Genomic DNA, 22,529 nt, shown 5'->3' with positions numbered 1-22,529 from the left:
TAACATGGACACGTGTCAGACTAAAAAAATGGTAACTGCTGCGGGTTTGCAGACTGCTCAATGCTTTATACCTTACTGACTGAAGGGCACGCACAGATCAATGGTGATAGATCATGTGGCCATGTGTTCCAGAGACCCCCGCTCAGCTGTAGAAGACCTATGTATGCCTGCCTTCTGAGCTAAACATTTAGCTTTGAAATCACATTTGTTTTTACTTTAAACGGTAAAATGCTAACATATTCCACCAACATGGGCCACAATCTAGACACTTAAGAAGAAAATGGCCCAGCCTCTAGTGATACTTACTCGTACACAGGAGTAGCAGTGTTTTCATGCACAGATATTCCTCATATGAAACCTGAAGGCGAGTCATTTCATTGACAATCTTGAAGATGTCCTGAAATTGCTGGATGTAGGGTAGATGCATTCTTTCGCTGATAGATAGAAATTAAGACATAACAGATCTGTGATTAAAACCTTTGCGTCATTAATGAAGGTGTGTGTCAAAGAAACCTGGATCACCAGGTATACTGAATAGGGCTGCATTCAGACCTATATGGCAATTCGTGGGAGAGACTACGATTACCTTCATACAGCTACTGAACATCGCAGGATTGTGCAGTAACTGAATAACCCCGCCAGCAGGGGTCGCACCATTTTTTATTTTTTTACAGAATGGTAAAAATACTCTCCTTAGTATTTTTGAGGAGTATTTTCACCCAAGAAAAAGTACACAACTTGTAATAGTCTAAATTTGTAAAAGAAGTTGAAGGTATACATAGCCTTAACGCCTTGTATACTTTAACATTAAGATTTCACCAACTGATGTGATTGTAAACCAATATTATATGGTAAACTAATAGCTAGAAAGGATACAGTGGGCAATGCCGTAATAGCTGACAATCATTGGTCACTTGAATACATTTGATACAACGGAAGCAGGTAAATCATTTTAATATAGTAGCTATGATTAGGTGGGTTGGCTGTAAGAATCCCAACCTTAACATTAGGTGGCTATAGATTGAAAAATCTTTAACTGGGGTTGTACAAAATTTCAGTTATCCCCTATACATGCTTATGCTTTCCCCTCTTCTGTCCACCTTCCGATTTCAGAGCAGCCATGTAGCTCATGTCTGCACATTTATCTAAAGAGGGATTTGTCTTCCCCACCCATCTGTCATAATTGTAGAGCAGAGGAAAGTAGTTGCAAATTCCATGTGTAGAAGTCTTCTGCAGGGCCGATTTCAGCTTCCGCCCCAAGACAAAAAAAAGAAATGGTGCCCCTACAACTTGGACTTTCCCCAACTTAAAGAAGGAACCTGTCCCTTGATTCATGCTGCCCAAGCCATGGGTGGCATTAATAAAAGTCTGGCTGCACGACTGCAGCCAGGTCTAAGGCCGGCGTCACACTCAGCGTATGAAAATACGGTCCGTAATACACAGAAATGTTCCCAAAATAGTGATCCGTATGTCATCCGTAGGCAGGGTGTGGCAGCGTATTTTGCGCATGACATCCTCCGTATGTAATCCGTACTACGATATTTTCTCGCAGGCTTGCAAAACCGACATCTAATGGATTTTTCGGCTCAAATGTTCGTTAAAACATATATACAGTGTGTGTATATATATATATATATATATATATATATATATATATATATATATATATATATATATATATATATATATATATATATATATATATACATACATACATACATACACTCATATATATATATATATATATATATATATATATATATATATATACATACACTCACCGGCCACTTTATTAGGTACACCTGTCCAACTTCTTGTTAACACTTAATTTCTAATCAGCCAATCACATGGCGGCAACTCAGTGCATTTAGGCATGTAGACATGGTCAAGACAATCTCCTGCAGTTCAAACCGAGCATCAGTATGGGGAAGAAAGGTGATTTGAGTGCCTTTGAACGTGGCATGGTTGTTGGTGCCAGAAGGGCTGGTCTGAGTATTTCAGAAACTGCTGATCTACTGGGATTTTCACGCACAACCATCTCTAGGGTTTACAGAGAATGGTCCGAAAAAGAAAAAAATCCAGTGAGCGGCAGTTCTGTGGGCGGAAATGCCTTGTTGATGCCAGAGGTCAGAGGAGAATGGGCAGACTGGTTCGAGCTGATAGAAAGGCAACAGTGACTCAAATCGCCACCCGTTACAACCAAGGTAGGCCTAAGAGCATCTCTAAACGCACAGTGCGTCGAACTTTGAGGCAGATGGGCTACAGCAGCAGAAGACCACACCGGGTACCACTCCTTTCAGCTAAGAACAGGAAACTGAGGCTACAATTTGTACAAGCTCATCGAAATTGGACAGTAGAAGATTGGAAAAACGTTGCTTGGTCTGATGAGTCTCGATTTCTGCTGCGACATTCGGATGGTAGGGTCAGAATTTGGTGTAAACAACATGAAAGCATGGATCCATCCTGCCTTGTATGGAGCATCTTTGGGATGTGCAGCCGACAAATCTGCGGCAACTGTGTGATGCCATCATGTCAATATGGACCAAAATCTCTGAGGAATGCTTCCAGCACCTTGTTGAATCTATGCCACGAAGAATTGAGGCAGTTCTGAAGGCAAAAGGGGGTCCAACCCGTTACTAGCATGGTGTACCTAATAAAGTGGCCGGTGAGTATATATATATATATCTCATTGAGACTTTTCCCAGGCTCAAGTTCATATGAGGACATCCAGCAGGGGGCGCATCGCCGCGAATCAAGGTAACTACAGGACATTCCCCTGCATTCCATTCATTCACAACATTTTACAGACAGGAGCGGGTGCATTAGCAGAGCTCCTGGCTGTAAAATGATTTAACCCCTTCAGATGGATTTACATCGTGGGACTGACGGAACGACGGAAGGTATGGAATATTGTTGTTTGTTTTTTTTACTTTATTTCAGGTGACAAGGGTCTTCAGGTGGATTACCAGTATAATAAAATATTAAAACACCCTGTGTCTTTATTTCATTAAAATACTTTTAAATAATGTGTGTGTGTTTTATTAACCATTTCGTACTATTGGATTAATAATGGATAGGTGTCATAATTGACGCCTCTCCATTATTAATCTGGCTTAATGTCACCTTACAATAGCAAGGTGATATTAACCCTTCATTACCCCATATCCCACCGGCTACACGGGAATGGGAAGAGAGAGGTCAAGTGCCTGAATAGGCGCATCTTCCAGATGTGCCTTTTCTGGGGTGGCTGGGGGCAGATGTTTGTAGCCAGGGGGGGCCAATAACCATGGACCCTCTCTAGGCTATTAATATCTGCCCTCAGTCACTGGCTTTACCACTCTGACGGAGAAAATTGCACGGGAGCCCACGCCAATTTTTTCAGCGATTTAACCCTTTATTTTACAAGCTACAGCGCCCAAATTTTGCACATACACACTACTAACATTAGTAGTGTGGAATGTGCAAAAAAAAAAAAAAAGGGATATGAGATGGTTTACTGTATGTAAACCATGTCTCATATCCTGTCGGGTTTGTGAAGGAGAAATGAAAAGCCGGCAATTGAATTACCGGCTTTTCTATAGAACACCGCTGCGTATTTCTCGCAAGTCACACTGCTGGTCCGTGTGTAATCCGTATTTTTCTCGCCCCCATAGACTTTCATTGGCGATTTTTTGCGCAATACGGTGACAAACGTAGCATGCTGCGATTTTCTACGGCCGTAGAAGACCGTATAATACGGATCCGTAAAATACGGCTGATAGGAGCTGGGCCATAGAGAATCATTGGGCCGTGTGTCATGCGTATTTTACGGATGTATTTTCTGCGCTCATACGTCCGTAAAACTCGCTAGTGTGACGCCGGCCTAATTCTCTGAAACGCTCCAGGAAAGTATAACTAAAGAGCTGGCACTGCCCCCGGCTGATTCTTCCCAGCACTGCTAGAGATGGTTGACAGGTCTCTTCCCAATGTACACACATGGGATAGACCTGTAGTCACCAGGAGCAGAGACGGGAAGAACTGGCAGGGGGCAGCGCCGGACTAGTCTCATCTCCGGCTATGATCCATGGCAGTGGCGTAAATAAAGTCTGATGGGCCCATTACAAAACTTGGACCTGGAAACCCCCCTTCCTGTAGGTTGGTCAGATAAATGGGCCCTTGTAGTGTTCTAATTCCTACAAGGACATAGGAGTTACCCCCTCCCCTTCCTGGTATATGTGTCCCCTGGTTTTTGGGCCCCCATTCCTGGTGTGTCCCCCATCATGTTGGCACTGCTGTTCAGTGCATTAAAAAACAACCAAACAAGACAAAACGTTCATACTCACAGGTAGCCGACTTCAGCACCAAAGCGATGGAGTGCATGACATCACTGCCAGACGCCCCCATTCACGTGCAAGCCAATGTCCCATGGCAGGCCACTGATTGGCTGGCAGTGTGTATTGCGGCGCACGGACCTGGCAAATTCATGCTCTGAAATACACTGCAGCTGAATGTGCATGCCCGGATGCACAACCAGCTGAAGTAGGGTCTGGAGTCGGCGGGCTCCACACAGTGGTTGTTGTACCACTGGTCAACGGCCATATCTTTAGCGTGTATTTTCTCTGAAACTTCATACTTTTTCAGAGAAAAACATACCTTTTGCAATTTTACAGTTGGGCTTGGATCCATGCTACCCACAGTTTTGCCTTTTAAATTAAAAATCCTTATGGGCTGTACGGTGTCATGATTCTTGCGGACCATACTTCAGATGTGCTCTGATCTATGACAGATGGCGGCTCAGGTGCACTGAACACAGCAGTGGAAATACATGACAATGTGCTACCAAGAACTGTGATTTCGTGCAGCACAATATTTCTCCAGACTGAGCCTCTCGTTCATCAGATGACCAGCAGCTGGTATACACTGCACAGTTATGATACAAGCATTCCTAGGGTAGCCTGTTCACAATAATTGTGCAGTTTAAGTAGACCTTAGCTCGGTTCTGCACTAGATGACCAAATTTCACAGCCACAGACCGACATGAGGCTTTAGTTTGGGTCACAAAATGTGCGGTCAGTCCATGTATCACGGTCTTTACTGGGACGTGAGAATGGGGCTGAAGGGTTCGCTCACACCAGCGTATACGGTACATCTGATGAGTGCCACTTTTTTTATCAAAGAGCCCTCTGACCAATGTTATTCAAAGCAGCAGTCCAATTTTTTCACTGACAGTTTTTTTTATTTGTTTTCACAGATTCTAAGTCTCAGCATGCTGCAGTTTTACTCTGAAATTGGATGCCGCTCACCCATTCAAGTCTAAGAGCGCGTGGAACTCATCGGACTGTGCTTGTATGACATCCAAGTGCAGCCTGACTTCCACAGACTCACAATGGAGCAGACAGACATTTTGTTCTCCATCTTCTCCTTACAGGGCGAGACTCAGATCACACTATACTGACACTCTGATCAGAACATCAGTAACATAGTTCAGCACATTCTCTCATCCAAGAGAATCGGGTTGATTGTTGTGTGACTCCGGCCGAATACAGATTTTATTTATTTAACAGGAATTCTGTTAAAAAAAAAAAAAAAATCATATGGCACTTGGACAATGAAAGTGCCGACTTTTTTTTTTATTATTTTTTTAACACCGGTTTCCTTTGAAAACCTGATAATTCATCTACTGCATACAGCAAAATCACAGCGTTACCCACACGCTTATGTGTATAAAAATACACACGTGGCGGTAGTACAGTGCGTGTAGCTTATTGTCCATGTATTTTTTTTTGTTTATTACTTAGATTATTTTATTTAAAAAAAAAAAAATGGTCTGGCATCCCCCAACATTTTGTTAACCTGTAGCAGAAAAGCAGACAGCTGGTGGCAGGTGCTTATAGCCTGGGAAGGGGGTAATACTATGGATGAGCGAATAGCTTTGGATAACTCCTTATCCGAATAGCCATAGCACTTACCGAATAGCTTTTATGGAGAGCCTGTGTGTTGTAACGGTCACACAGCTGCGACACATGCAGCTGCGGCCCGAACACCTGATTATCGGGAGCGATCCAGGTATCCGATGCAGCTAGTCGGTAAGCACTATAGCTATTCAGATAAGGAGTTATCCAAAGCTATTCTCTCATGCCTAGGTAATACCCATGGGCCATGACGCTTCCCAGGCTATGATCAGCTCACAGCTGTGTACTTAGGCTGTCACCCATAGAATGTAAGTTTGGTGAACCTTAAAAGGTTTGCTCATCTCTACTTGTGACACCCCAGATAATTTACAATACATTTTTCCTTGTTTATATGATTTTTTTTTTGTTTCATAAATGAAGTGGAAAAAAAACAAGGTTTTGCATTAGACCGGCATTTGAGATCTGCTATGCAAGGACTTGCTTGCCCGACAATTACTTGTATGGCAATAGAAATAATACACCTGCAGCACTGGTTGGAATCACAAGTGACACAGCAGTGTGTAGGCCGAGTAAGGCGAAGAGGGCTCTGTATTTGAATGTCACTTCTGTGACTCACTGTGCATCAATGAATGGATTCACATTATAAAGCCCAGAAATAAGAATTCTTTAGACTGCACAGTGGCACACTAATTTGTGTAAACAGAAAAAAAGATTTGGTATTTAGAATCTCATTTGGGAACCCTTTAACACAACATGTACAGTGCAAGCTATGAAATGCCAAAAAATTGTTTAGTAGTTAAACCTAGCAAGTATACAGGTTATTACCCAGCCACAAGGTAGGCGATAATTTATTGATTACCAGGGGGTTAGACTGCCAAGACAACCGCGGACTGAGAGAACAGGGCTCTGTAGTGCCTCATCCGAATTCAAAAAGGGTCAAGCATTCGCTCATTCAAAGGGCTGGCAGACATTGCAGAGAGCAGTGCTTGGCTACTCCCGTCAGTATCAGAATGAGTGTTAGCAATCTTCAAAATTGTTCCAGAAAGTGAAGTGTTTATCCTAGAAAATTATTGCAATTACACATTATTTTATATACGTTTAATGTCCTTTGTGTGTATTTTAACACCACAAAGAAAAAAAAACAAAAAACAAAGGCAAACTGTATATAATTGTTAGCACCCTGAATTTAATATTTGGTTTATACCCGTTGCTATAGTAAGTGACTGATTGCAGTTTATTCTAGTCAACAAGCTTCTTACACATCAACTGGAATTTTGGACCACTCTCCAGGTCTCATTTGAAGGATGCCTTCTCCCAACAGCAATTTTAAGATCCCTCCGTGGGTGTTCAATGGGATTTACATCCTGGCTCATAGATGGCCACTTAGGACTCTCCAGCGCTTTGTTTCCACCCATTTCTGGGTGCTTCTTGGAATTATGTTTGAGGTCACTGTCTTGCTGGACCCATGACCTTGTCATGACAGTCAAGGACCCATGACCTACGACAAACCCAGCTTTCTGACAATGGGCACAACATTACGACCCAAAATCCTTTGCCACTAGGTGCCTTGACTGTGGTAATCTTCAGAATTCATGATGCCTTGCAAAGACAACAAAACAACCCCAAAACATTTTTGAACCTCACCATATTTGATTGTCGGTACTATGTTCTTTTCTTTGTAAGCTTTAGTTTTCTCTAGGCAGTAGAATGATGTGCTTTACCAAAAAGCTCCCAGTCTCATCTGTTCACAAGATGCTTTTACAGAAGGATTTTGGCTTACACATAGACATTAAAAAAAAAGCTAGACTGCAGTTTGCCAAAATGTACGTTAGCAGTGGGGTCCTCCTGCACATTTCATTAAAATGTTTCTCTGCCATCCACATCCAGGGAGATTAGCTACAGTGCCATGGGTTGTAATTCTCACGATTATGATGCATACTGTGGACAAAGAAGCATTAAGATTTCTAGAGATTTACATGTAACCTTGAGATCACTGATATTTTTAAATTTTGATTCTCAAGTCGGCAGGCAGTTCCCATTTCCATGCTTATAGTGGCACACACGGACACAATGCAAAGATTTAGCCACCTTCTCCCTTTTTATCTGGTTTCATGTGCGATTTTCATATTGCCCACACCTGTTTATTGCCAAAGATGGTGTCTCCAGCATGTGATGCTCATTTACAGTGGTTTACCCACATTTCTGGAAGTGTGTTGATTTTGTCTGGCCCATTTTTGGCGGTTTTTCCTGTTTATTTGTGTTGTTCCAAAACAAACAAAGGAAATAAATGTGTATTACAACATATGTATAACTGCAATAATTTTCTGGGAGAAACACTTCATTTTCTCGAACAATTTCAAGAGTGCCAACACTTTCCGCCATGATTACTTGGCACAACCCCATTAAAATAAGCATTACTGCTATAATAGGTTAGTTTTTTTGCATGTATAAATTTGTGTCAATAGCGCATGCAATATTTCTACAGTTTGGAGAAATGAACCAGTGTTGTGCAACATAAGCAGAGAGAAAGCTGCCATAAAAGGGATACAGTTGGAGGAAGGAATGTGATTCCAGGGCACGGACTACGTGTTAGGCTCTGCAGCCTCAGGCTCATGAAGATTTACATCACACAACTCTCCAATATTTTCTAACTAACACAAAACGTTCTCAGAAATTCACAACCTTATTCATCCAGCAAGTCTGGTAAACGCAAGAAGCCAACATGCAGGAATGTGCGGTCTCCAGATGCCATACACGTGACTCATCTTTTACGAGCAGTATTTTTATGGCACTTTTTCCATGCATGTGTTCGTATTTGTTTGCACAAATAAACAAATAAAAATTGGTTGTTGGCAAGAGACCAATAAAAGCAAACAAAAACACATTCTCTATAATTAATGTTAATTATCTGAGTAAGTCATCTGAAGATGCAAAAAAAAAAAAAAAAAAAGTCAGACTTTCCAGCCAACCAGAACCAATAAAAAAAAGGAATTTTCTACATTTGAGGGACTTTTGTTACAGCTAACCTGACTGCTGGTAAATGCTGCCTGATGCACAACTAGCATGTATCAGATGGTGGCTAAAAGATTCTAGCTATACAGATACCCAGTGGCTTCTCCCTGCCCAGGAGTGACAGGTCTCCCAGCGGGTTGGAGGCTGCGGGTTAGACGCTACAGAGCATGGTGGACGGAATTTGAAGAAATCTGATGTCCACAGATGCCCGCGGCTCACCCGCAGAGTCGGATGTGCGGCGCGTCTCTCCAGACTGCAGCATGTCAATTTCTCTTGCAGAGACTGTACAAGAGAAATGTCACCCATAGAATGTAATGGACGCAGTTAATCCGCACAGTTCAGTGATTACATGTGGATTCACCTGCGTTCAATAGAAGGCAGCACTTTGGAAGTAGGGAACATACACTGCACCCAAAGCGCTGCTAGTTCCGGATTGTGAACACCCGGCCTAATACATTTTTGCTTAGAGCTACAATATGTACATTAGTAAGGATTCGGCACTCATATGCAGACTAGATTCTCTCACTTTTCTCAATGTTGCAGTCTAAACTTACATTTGGTAAACTGGTACGCCGTCCAGTATAGAGGGACTTGGATTGAACAGTGTAAAGATATAACAGATTTACCAATCCGCACAAGAGTACACCACCGAAAAATCCAACAGGATTAGCAATTTTGTACAAAACAAATATAAAATCAACTTTACATGTTAATGGATGACTTAGAAAACCAGGCAGGGTTAGCCCACGGAAAACAGCAATTCCCCTGCCCCCAAAAAATTATATATACACACACCAAGCAGTTCAGTTATCTGGATTCTGCTAGATGATAGTCTGATTAAGCTATTCCTTTGTCCAAAAATTGTCCATTGGGCAGAAACCATAAAGCCTAAAATTTATACTCTGATTATTTATGAAGACTTCCAGCGCAGATAAAATTCATCATGTTTGCTTGTGTTCCTTGAAATGCTCGTTTTTACCATTCGTTATGAACTCTATGGGAAGCTAGAGAATTAATTTGGATGAGATGCCATGCTGCCACTAAAGCCTCAAAATACTATCTCAAATCCATTCTGTACCCAACATGCAGATTTAGGATCCACTGCATTATTTAGCTTTACCAATGACAAACCCTGCGAATAGCCATTCTGTATATCATAGTTTGTCCCATTTGTACAAGTCACTCAGCCATGGTTTCGGAGTTGCATGAAACCTTAACGTTATTGGTCTTGTCAATTGGTTGTCAATAGTCCAGAAATCCTAGGACAATATGTAAAAAATAGGGCACTTTTTCGCCATGTCCAACTATAATTATAAACTGTCCAGAATAAAGACAAAGTCAAGTTGGGAACCTTGTTGCCTCTTCCCTGTGTAGAGTCATTGGAGCTGCTCGCAATTTGGGGGTTTCGCTTTTTTAATACACTTTGTATTGACAAATTAGTTGACCAATTCTTAATTACCGGCATGTGATTTTTTTTTTTTTTTTACAGCAGGAGAAATCATTGTCTTCATATTAAGAGGAGAAAGGAGCAAGCTTGAATTATAACAGCATGATCCTTACTTTCTCATCTCTTGGATGTAGGGGTGAGGTGTACAAATTAGATGAATGCCCAATGCTGGCAAAGTCAGTGTATTTGGTTCACTACCATATAATTTATATGAGCAATTTCAAAGCCATCTTTAGGGGCACCAAGAAAGAGGGTGTCCTAAGATATAGCTCATCCTGGGGCAGTGGTGTACAAGCTGCAAGGCTATGTGCCCACGATTCAGAATCAGCAGCGCTTTGGACGCAACGTATGCTTGTTGCCTTCTACTGAACGCAGGTAAATCTGCAGGTGTTTATTGAACCATGCAAATTCACAGCATTCAATACATTCCATTAATGACATTTCTGTTGCTGCAAGAGAAATTATCACGCTGCTGTCCTGAAAGACGCGCCACATGTCAGTGTCCGCATGTGATCCACAGGCTCACATACACACTTTGGACATCGGATTTCGAGAAATCCCATCCACTATGCTGTAATATCTGGTCGCTGCGGGTTTGACGCTGCATAAATACGCAGCATCAATAAAACAGCAATTCCTGATCATGGCCATGAAACCTAAAAAAAAAATTTTTTTTTAAAGTGTTACATTTGTAGAAAGCGTAGTTAGGACGGCTGTTTTGTTGTAATGCAATAGTTATAAAAGACAGTCTTGCACTGGTGAATATGAGTCTTGTGTGGTTATTCTTTATTTCTGATAGACCTGTTTACTAGGTCATGCTGAACTGGGGCCAAAAGAATTCCTGCCTTGACCTTATACTCTCCTGTAGCAGATGCATGTTACTGTACGGGACTTTGGCACGGTTTGTAACCCCATACTCTTGTATACGAGTCACAGTAGTTTAGGTTACGGGGTTATTTTTCTATAGATCGGCCACTAAAATGTCAGTTTCCCCCTTTATTTTTATTTTTGAACTAGCTGAAGAGCCCGGCGTTGCCTAGGAATAGTAAATATCTGTGGTTAGTTCACCTCACTTCTCTTATTTTCTCATCACGCCTCTCATTTTCACCCTCACTCCTCTCATTCCCCCCTAACACTTGTCATTTCGACCTCACATCTGTCATTTTCCGATCACTCCACTATTTTCCCTCACTCCTCTCATTTTGCACTCACACCTTTTCATTTTCACCCCTCATTTTCACCTCACACCTCTCATTTTCCCCTCAGTATATACGTTTGTCATCTCCCTTATACACAGTATACACCTGTATGTCATCTCCTGTATATAGTATATACCTGTATGTCATCTCCTCCTGTATATAGTATATACCTGCTGTATGTCATGTCCTCCTGTATATTGTATATACCTATGTGTTATCTCCTCCTGTATATAGTATATACCTGTATGTCATCTCTTCTGTATATACTATATACCTGTATGTCATCTCCTCCTATATATAGTATATACCTGTATGTCATCTCTTCTGTATATACTATATACCTGTATGTCATCTCCTCCTATATATAGTATATACCTGTATGTCATCTTCTGTATATAGTATATAGCTATATGTCATCTCCCCTGTATATAGTATATACCTGCTGTATGTCATCTCGTCCTCTATATACCCATGTGTCATCTCCTCTTTTATATAGTATATACCTGTATGTCATCTCCTCCTGCATATAGTATATACGTGTGTCATCTCCTCCTGTATATAGTATATACCTGTAAGTCATCTCCTCCTGTATATAGTATATAGCTGTGTGTCATCTGCTCTTGTATATAGTATATACCTGTGACATCTCCTCCTGTATATAGTATGTATATAGCCCTCCCCTCTGGCAGTATATATTAGCTCACACATACACATAATAGACAGGTCATGTGACTGACAGCTGCCGTATTTCCTATATGGTACATTTGTTGCTCTTGTAGTTTGTCTGCTTATTAATCAGATTTTTATTTTTGAAGGATAATACCAGACTTGTGTGTGTTTTAGGGCGAGTTTCATGTGTCAAGTTGTGTGTGTTGAGTTGCATGTGTCTACATGAATGTAGCGACATGCATGTAGCGACTTTTGTGAGATGAGTTGTGTGGCGACACGCGTGTAGCAACTTTTTGTGTGTCGAGTTGCATGTGACAGGTTAGTGTAGCAAGTTGTGTGCAGCAAGTTTTGCGCATGGCGAGTTTTGCGCGCAGCGAGTTTTATGTGTGGTGCGTTTTGAGTATGTGCAAGTTTTGTGTGACGCAACTATTGCATGTGTTGCAACCTTTGTGCATGTGGCAATTTTTCCGCGTGTGCAAGTTTTGCGTCTGGCGAGTTTTCCATGAGGTGAGTTTTGCACGTGTGGCGAGTTTTGCATGAGCCTAGTTTTGCATGTGGTGAGTTTTGCATGTGGCGAGTTTTGCGTGAGCCTAGTTTTGCATGTGGCGAGTTTTGCGCGTGGCGAGTTTTGAGCGGCGACTTTTGTGTTTCAACTTTTATGTGGCGAGGTTGGTGTATGTGTGGTGAAATGTGTGCTGAGGGTGGTATATGTGTTCATCGACGTGGTAGTGTGTGGCGCATTTTGTGTGTGTTCATATCCCCGTGTGTGGTGAGTATCCCATGTCGGAGCCCCACCTTAGCAACTGTACGGTATATACTCTTTGGCGCCATCGCTCTCACTCTTTAAGTCCCCCTTGTTCACATCTGGCAGCTGTCAATTTGCCTCCAACACTTTTCCTTTCACTTTTTCCCCATTATGTAGATAGGGGCAAAATTGTTTGGTGAATTGGAACACAGGGGCTTAAAATTTTGCCTCACAACATAGCCTATGACGCTCTCGGGGTCCAGACGTCTCGGGGTCCAGACGTGTGACTGTGCAAAATTTTGTGGCTGTAGCTGCGACGGTGCAGCTGCCAATCCCGGACATACACACACACATACACACAACACATTCAGCTTTATATATTAGACTAGCTGAAGAGCCCGGCGTTGCCTGGGCATAGTAAATATCTGTGGTTAGTTATAGCACCTCACTTCTCTTATTTTCCCATCACGCCTCTCATTTTCCCCCTCACATCTCTCATTTTCTCCCTTACACCTCTCATTTTCCCCCCTCACTCCTCTCATTCCCCCCTAACACTTGTCATTTCGACCTCACATCTGTCATTTTCCGATCACTCCACTATTTTCCCTCACTCCTCTCATTCTGCACTCACACCTTTTCATTTTCACCTCACACCCCTCATTTTCACCTCACACCTCTCATTTTCCCCTCAGTATATACATGTTTGTCATCTCTCTTATATATAGTATACACCTGTATGTCATCTCCTGTATATAGTATATACCTGTATGTCATCTCCCCTGTAAATAGTATATACCTGCTGTATGTCATCTCCTCCTGTATATTGTATATACCTAGGTGTCATCTCCTCCTGTATATAGTATATACCTGTATGTCATCTCCTCCTGTATATAGTATATACCTGTGTCATCTCCCCTGTATATACTATGTGTGTGTCATCTCCCCTGTATATAGTATATACCTGTGTCATCTCCTCCTGTATACAGTATATACCTGTGCGTCATCTCCCCTGTATATAGTATATACCTGTGTGTCATCTCCTCCTGTATATAGTATATACCTGTATGTCATCTCCTCCTGTATATAGTATATACCTGTGTGTCATCTCCCCTGTATATAGTATATATGTGTGTGTCATCTCCCCTGTATATAGTATATACTTGTGTGTCATCTCCTCCTGTATATAGTATATATCTGTATGTCATCTCCTCCTGTATTAGACCTCGTTCACACGTTATTTGCTCAGTATTTTTACCTCAGTATTTGTAAGCTAAATTGGCAGCCTGATAAGTCCCCAGCCAATAGGAAGCCCTCCCCCTGGCAGTATATATTAGCTCACACATACACATAATAGACAGGTCATGTGACTGACAGCTGCCGTATTTCCTATATGGTACAGTTGTTGCTCTTGTAGTTTGTCTGCTTATTAATCAGATTTTTATTTTTGAAGGATAATACCAGACTTGTGTGTGTTTTAGGGCGAGTTTCATGTGTCAAGTTGTGTGTGTTGAGTTGCATGTGGCGACATGCATGTAGCGACTTTTGTGAGATGAGTTTTGTGTGGCGACATGCGTGTAGCATCTTTTTATGTGTCGAGTTGCATGTGACAGGTTAGTGTAGCAAGTTGTGTGCAGTAAGTTCTGCGCATGGCGAGTTTTGCGCGTGGCGAGTTTTATTTGTGGTGCGTTTTGAGTATGTGCAAGTTTTGTGAGGCAACTTTTGCATGTGTTGCAACTTTTGTGCATGTGGCAATTTTGCCGCGTGTGCAAGTTTTGCGTGTGGCGAGTTTTCCATGAGGTGAGTTTTGCACGTGTGGCAAGTTTTGAATGAGCCTAGTTTTGCATGTGGCGAGTTTTGAGCGGCGACTTTTGTGTTTCGACTTTTATGTGGCGAGGTTGGTGTATGTGTGGCGAAATGTGTGCTGAGGGTGGTATATGTGTTCAAGCATGTGGTAGTGTGTGGCGCATTTTGTGTGTGTGTTCATATCCCCTTGTGTGGCGAGTATCCCATGTCGGGGCCCCACCTTAGCAACTGTACGGTATATACTCTTTGGCACCATCGCTCTCACTCTTTAAGTCCCCCTTGTTCACATCTGGCAGCTGTCAATTTGCCTCCAACACTTTTCCTTTCACTTTTTCCCCATTATGTAGATAGGGGCAAAATTGTTTGGTGAATTGGAACGCGCGGGGTTAAAATTTCGCCTCACAACATAGCCCATGACGCTCTCGGGGTCCAGACGTGTGACTGTGCAACATTTTGTGGCTGTAGCTGCAACGGTGCAGATGCCAATCCCGGACACACACACACACATTCAGCTTTATATATTAGATATACCTGTATGTCATCTCCTCCTGTATATAATATATAGCTGCATGTCATCTCCTCCTGTATATAGTATATACGTGTATGTCATCTCCCCTGTATATAGTATATACCTGTATTTCATCTCCTCCTGTATATAAATATATAGCTGTATATCACCTCCCCTGTATCTATAATATAACGCTGGGAGCGTTACTCTGTCCGAAGCCTTTATAGACTGCGCAAGCGCAAGCGCAGTCTGGACCCCACAGAGTGACGCTCCCAGGAGATCGCGGTATGCGTAAGCACTGAACGCACACCGCGATCTCCAACGGAGAAGCAGGGACGAGCCAGGAGGGTGAGTATGCAATATTTACCTGTTCCGTTCCACCGATGCGCGCTGCTCCATCCTCCACATCCTCTGCCTGGGACGTTCAGTTCAGAGGGCGCGATGACGCGCTTAATGCGCGCCGCCCTCTGACTAAACAGTCACAGCCAGAGGATGTGGAGGATGGAGCAGCGCGCATCGGTGGAACGGGGGACAGGTGAATACAGCAAGTGCCGGGGGCCTGAGCTAGTGGCGACTCCGGCGCCGGTGTCCCCGCCTGCTCAGGCCCCCAGCACAGCCACGCACAGCCGTCCGCACTCACCACAGCCGCCCGCACTCAGCACCGCCACGCACAGCCGCCCGCACTCAGCACCGCCACGCACAGCCGCCCGCACTCAGCACCGCCACGCACAGCCGCCCGCACTCAGCACCGCCACGCACAGCCGCCCGCACTCAGCACCGCCACGCACAGCCGCCCGCACTCAGCTCCGCCACGCACAGCCGCCCGCACTCAGCATCGCCGCCCGCACTCAGCACAGCCGCCCGCACTCAGCACAGCCGCACTCGGGCAGTAGAGCCGGAGAGAGAAAGATGGGAGCAACATATGGCAGAATGGAAACAGGAACAGGCAGAATGGGTGCAGCACATTACAACAGAATGGGGGCACAGGATGGGAGCAGCACATGATAGAATGGGGGCACAGGATGTGAGCAGCACATGACAGAATGGGGGCGCAGGATGGGAGCAGCACATGACAGAATGATTGCGCACAATGGGAGCAGCACATGACAGAATGGGGGCGAACACTGTTGTGAATTCTGCTCTTGGGCTCCCTCCGGTGGTTGTTGGTGGTAGTGCAGTTGTCTCTGGGTTGTAATCCAGGGCAGGTGTTTCTGCTGATTGCAGCTTTACTAGGTATTTAGGTGTGCAGGATCCATTAGTCCTTGCCAGTTGTCCATTGTTCTTGGAGGGATTGCATCTCTGTCTGGCTCCTCATGCCCTGCTGTCAATTCAGCTAAGTGTCTGTTTTTTTGTCTCTGCAGCACACATGCAGTGTGCTTTACAATTCAGTGCAATTCATTGTGTTTTTGTCCAGCTTAGACTTTGTTTGGATTTTTCAGTCATGCTGGATTCTCTGGAGATGCAGATATACATTCTATGTCTTTAGTTAGATGTAGAATATTTGTATTTTCTGCTGTGGATATTTTTAGGGTTTTAATACTGACCGCTTAGAATTCTGTCCTATCCTTTTCTATTTAGCTAGAAGTGCCTCTTATGCTAAATCCTGTTTTCTGCCTGCGTGTACCTTTCCTCTTATACTCAAGGTCAATATTTGTGGGGGGCTGCCTATCCTTTGGGGTTCTGCTCTGAGGCAAGATATAATTCCCTTTTCCTTCTATAGGGGTATTTAGTCCTCCGGCTGTGTCGAGGTGTCTAGGACGTGTTAGGTACACCCCACGGCTACTTCTAGTTGCGGTGTCAGTTTAGGGTTTGCGGTCAGTACAGGTTCCACCTACTCCAGAGAAAGTCTCATGCGGCTCCAAGGTCACCGGATCATAACAGCACACATGACAGGATGGGGGTGCAGGATGGGAGCACATGACAGGATGGGAGCAGCACATGACAGAATGGGGGCACAGGATGGGAGCAGCACATGACAGAATGGGGGCACACACATGACAGGATGGGGGTGTAGGATGGAGCAGCATATGACAGGATGGGGGGCGCAGGATGGGAGCACATGACAGGATGGGGTCGCAGGATGGAGCAGCACATGACAGGATGGGAGAGCAAGATGGGAGCAGCACATACCAGGATAGAGACCATATACCAATATAAATGCTCGCCACCCGGGCGTAGAACGGGTTCAATAGATAGTATAGTATATACCTGTATGCCATCTCCTCCTGGCTGTCAATTTGCCTCCAACACTTTTCCTTTCACTTTTTCCCCATTATGTAGATAGGGGCAAAATTGTTTGGTGAATTGGAATGCGCGGGGTTAAAATTTTGCCTCACAACATAGCTTATGACGCTCTCGGGGTCCAGACGTATGACTGTGCAAAATTTTGTGGCTGTAGCTGCAACGGTGCAGATGCCAATCCCGGACATACACACATACACACACACATTCAGCTTTATATATTAGATGGGTTGCTTAAACATGTATGGTATATTGTCAGCCCTTGAAGCATTCAAGGACCCAGCCTTTTCATTTGTGACAATTAGGCTGTAAAACAAGGACTATGCTGTGATCAAGATACTCGAACAGACCGGCGGGTCTATATGCCTCATACTTATGGGGGCAGCACTCTTGCAATGAGACTTCTCGGGTGGGTCGGGTATTACAATAAAAGCAAGATAAAAAAGTTTCACAGATGTGACTTTGGCATACACACTGTAAAAAGAAACTTTTACCCTTGCTCTGTGTGTAATACAGGCTTTCACTATCAGAATCTTGCAACAATATTTATTGGGGAAAAAAACAAGACAAAAACTCACTCCTTAAGTGAGACCCCAGGCAGACTCCACTAGTCAGTGGGGGTCCATCATGGGCCATTTGGAGCAGAAGCCATGATGCAGTGATCATACAAACTGAAGCCACAGTGCACACAGACCATACCAATAATCCACATGTGTAATGTGAACATAGCCCACCATACATCATACCAATAGCACCTAACAGACCCCATCAGCCTTCGTTTAGTCTTGTGACAGAAGAGACCAGTGCTGGATGTTGCACTATTCTGGAGGTCAATACTGCAGATAAATGCTTCAAAAGGGAATCTGACATTGGGTTTTGCCATCTGATCTGAGAAGTTTATCATCAGATCATCACTAAATGGCTAGTAAACCTGCAGGCATGTAGTTGTCCATATTCATGAGCTCTGTATAACTCCACCACCACTTCTGATTAGCAGCTTTCTGCCTATGCACAGTACACCGAAAGCTACCAATCAGGTGTGGGTAGGGTTATACAGAGCTCAGCATTCACACAACTAGTAGATTTTCAGAAAATAAAAATAGATCAAAACTGCAGAAAGTAACCCAGGAAGTGATACATTGCTGGAATTCAATTATCTGCCCCTACATCATGCTGGGGCAGAAGCCTGCCGACAGATTCCATTTAAGAGCATTGTGAAAAGAGCTCAGAGCCTTTTTAGTTCAAATTCAAAAAGAAAAAAAATAGACGGATAAAGAGCTGGAATTTGTACTGTACAAGTTACCAGATAATCTGATGAATATACAAAGGAAATAAAGCAAGTTGGTTCCATCAGCTGAAAACCTCTTGAAAATATATCCTTATGCCGATGATATGATAATGTGATAAGCTACAAAAGGCCACACAAATGTAGGTTCACAAATCGCTGATTCAAGGGAATACCAACCATTTCTCCCCAAAAATATAAAGGAAAATGTCCTATAAGACTATGCATTTAGAAACCTTTATATAATCCTACTGATAAAAAAATGCCCTTAAAAACACTGCATGTATAATGAATGGCTTTCAGACCAGTTCCATACAGATTTTCGTAAAAACAGAGCCTGGTCTCAGTTGTTAGCCTTTGGCTGTTCTTAAAAATAGGTTTCAGATGTGGTTCATCACAGACTTCATATTTGTATATTACACAATGCTGAGAGTCCAGAGTCAACATCAAAGCAAGAAAGTAAATATTTAGTAGAGAAAAATAAGGCATAAAGCAAATGCCTACAGCTCGTGTAATATAGGTCAGCTACTAGAAATAGAAGGATCTCTTTCCATGTGGTTTTCATTCGAGCTTATGGAGCCAATGTTTTGCCCATTCATCCCCATTGTCACATGTTGTAGAGTCTAGGATATAGCCTTCAGTTACATAGCCAGTGACAGGAATGCCTTAATAAATTACATTAACATTTATGTAAAACAAAAAACTGTATCTGCCTCTTTAGATAGATATGGATTCCACAAAAATCTACTTACTCATCGATTATCAAATCCGGTGCAAAATATAGCACTGCTCCATTGGCTTGTTTGTAAGACCTCCATCCGAGGGCAAAAACCATGAGAAACATCCAGGAATACTGAAGGAGGGTCATTTGGTCATCCAAGTGCAGATTTCTGAAACCTAAGCGCAAAATCAGGAATAAATCATACATAGGCTCATACCAAAATTCCAGCAATAAACAGACTTCCAAAAAAAACCCAGAAAAGTGTGTGCAAGATAGGTGACCTGGTTAGACACCGATTAAGTAAACCCTTTAAAATATGGCTGGCGCAATAAAGATGGTCCCGTACTAACCCCTGTGGTGCTGGTGCTCTTTTCTATGGCCTTCGATAACTATGCACTTTAGTAGGTGGTCTGTTTGGCATCTGTCACATGTAAAGCGCCATGGAATAAATGGCGCTATAATAATAAATAATAATAATCTGTCCAAATACTACAGTAATGCCAAACTACGGACGGTAAAACTATGGTTCTCGAATAGCCGCTTTAGGGCCAATGATAAATCCAGTAGGCCGTGTGTCTGGGGTAAGCCAGCATTTGCACTTATGATAGAAAGCTGCATCTGCTGTAATGTTACATAGGACAGTTATCAGACGGTTAGACACTAAAGACCCCCTAAGTCACACAGGAGCCCACCTTACACAGGACCATTATCAGACGGTCAGACACAGGACAGGTGGGCTCCTGAGTGATTTAGGAGGGTCTTTAGTGTTTGACCGTCTGATAACTGTAATGTTACATAGCACTTTACAAGTCAGAAGTGAGACAAGAATTTAAAAAACAAATTCTGCAAACCCAAAATTACCTGGTATGGCCTTCGCCCATTTCACAGCAGATACCACTTGGCGTCCACCTAGCATATTCATTGACGACATCAGTCTCCATGCCGTTTCAGGCAGGGTGCTGTCATATCCGGCATACAGAACCTCAGGCTCTATAGCCTCCAGCAAGGAGATGAGGGTGGGGGTAAGTTGTGCTACAGAAGCAGGGACAATGGTCTTGCTCATCGAACCTTCAGGAAGTTCACGCACTGCTGGTACAGTCGACTGCTGAATTCCTTTAATCTTCTTTTTAGTTTTACGTGCTAAACAAATAATAAAAAAAAAATATATATATATTTTACCTCCCATTTTCAAAACATTTCATTACAGGGCATTTTACATAGGACTGGCACGTAATTCTGACAGCACAGGACTGTAAAGTCAGTGTAGAGCTTGTACTGCCAGATAAACCCATACAAGTCAGGGATTGAGGCAATACTGATATACTCTAGTCTTATAAACAGTCCCCATATCAACATGACAAATCAGAATGGAATTATGGTAAGTAAACGTACGGACAACTTTTTTTTTTTTTTTAAATAGGAAAAGGTTTTACAGCCCCTGAAGTGCCACTGTCTTGGCATCTTTTGGCAAAACATTCAAGTAAAATCAGGACACAATAATGAGATCTATATTAAAATACATGTTTACAAACACGTTCATAAGCAGTTTAATATGCTGCTGACTAGCTATTGATGTACGACGATGTTTATGTAATTCTCAATGGGGTTGTCCACTACTCTGACAGCGCCTTCTCAATGGCTATCTTCCCCTTAGCCATTAACAGCCAATACTCTCCTCCAGTGATGACGGCACTGGCTCTCACGGGGCTCGTGGGATGTTGTGCCATGTGAGCCCCGCAGTAAATCAGACGCTGCTTCACTCACTTCCTTCGGCCCAACTGACATTCAGGGGAAGTAGTAACACCCTCTTACTTCTTCCAGGTTTAGTTTGGTCCACGTGAGGAAAGCTAGGATGAACGTTGGGCGCACGTCTCACCTTTTTATCTCCTGCCCGAATGCAAAAAAAATTTAGTCCTAGCTGGCCAGTCCTGTTATAAAACTGGCAAAGCCACTTTATGATTCAGGGCCTGTGTACAACTTATCAATTATGTATAGTGTATGTAATAAAGCACGTTACATATTACAATAAATAGCACTTACACAACATTATCAGATACATCCGCTGTGGGCCACCCAGCACAAGTCTTAGGGTGTCCATTCTCAAGTGTGTCCATTCTCAAGTGTCAATACAATGATCGGGGTGCAGACAAATCATGGAGCCCAATATTATATACACAATTTATTTTTTTATTTTTAATTAGGTCGCCATTAGTGGTATGCCACTGGCAACGATAATCAGGCTCTATATAATTTGAACACGTACAAATAAGCACCCACAGGAAGGTTGGCATTTTCTCACTAAAAATGGTCTCCACTATGATGCAATTTAACCAATATATTAAAAGGGAAGCAGTCATGTCACCTAAATCACAGCAAGAATTCGAGCCTGGCTGCACGATTGTAGGCAGACCTTGGTAATCTGGGAAATCCTCTAGGATTTCAAAAAACCCCAGTCCTACACACGGGGTAGACCAGTCTGGCAACTCCTCAGTTTTCTCCGAGCACGGCTGCACCACTGAAGCCATGTATGATTTATTTCACATTCATGCCGCTTGTGGTTGGTGCAGCATGAATCAAGTCACAGGTTCCCTTTAAGATAACTGTTCCACTTCCAATCCTTCAGATGAAATACAGGTGAGACCAAGTCTCCATACTTCTATAAGCAGCCGCACACAACTGAGCTTTCCTGGTCTGAGTCATGTCGGGGAACAGTTTACTGCCGGAGGCTAGTAAGCGCAAATCAAATTCTGAAGGGTAAGCGATCCCGAGAGGCGTGCTGTAGATCATTACTTCTAAAATTACCAGCAATCAATACTTCATTTATTTTGCTTGAAAATATGTTGTATTCTCTTTCCTAAAGTAAAAATGGTTGTCCTAACATCTAACCAAGAGTGTCCATACTGAGCATTTGCTGTGTTTGGTGCGGAGATTTCTGCTGCAGTTTACAGTACCAGTAAAGGGACTCCGATTGCTGACATCCCATGCACATGTTGAATTTTTTCGCTGCA

The 22,529-nt window shown here is 43.0% G+C and overlaps 1 protein-coding gene across 2 annotated transcripts in view; it reads right to left on the bottom strand.

The window, feature by feature from the left end:
- Positions 1-22,529, bottom strand: part of NR3C1 (nuclear receptor subfamily 3 group C member 1) — a 176,444-nt gene that overhangs the window by 4,173 nt on the left and 149,742 nt on the right. For both annotated transcript variants that reach the window (XM_077265839.1, XM_077265840.1), the window contains exons 5-7: positions 20,383-20,661; positions 19,553-19,697; positions 307-434 (exon numbers count right to left, since the gene is read on the bottom strand). In XM_077265839.1, the coding sequence (XP_077121954.1) occupies positions 307-434; positions 19,553-19,697; positions 20,383-20,661 (552 nt within the window). The remainder of the gene's footprint in view (positions 1-306; positions 435-19,552; positions 19,698-20,382; positions 20,662-22,529) is intronic.

This window comes from Ranitomeya variabilis, chromosome 5 (genome assembly GCF_051348905.1).
Source record: "Ranitomeya variabilis isolate aRanVar5 chromosome 5, aRanVar5.hap1, whole genome shotgun sequence".
In the NCBI taxonomy this organism is placed as follows: domain Eukaryota; kingdom Metazoa; phylum Chordata; class Amphibia; order Anura; family Dendrobatidae; genus Ranitomeya; species Ranitomeya variabilis.
This window is presented reverse-complemented; position numbering and strand designations above follow the sequence as displayed.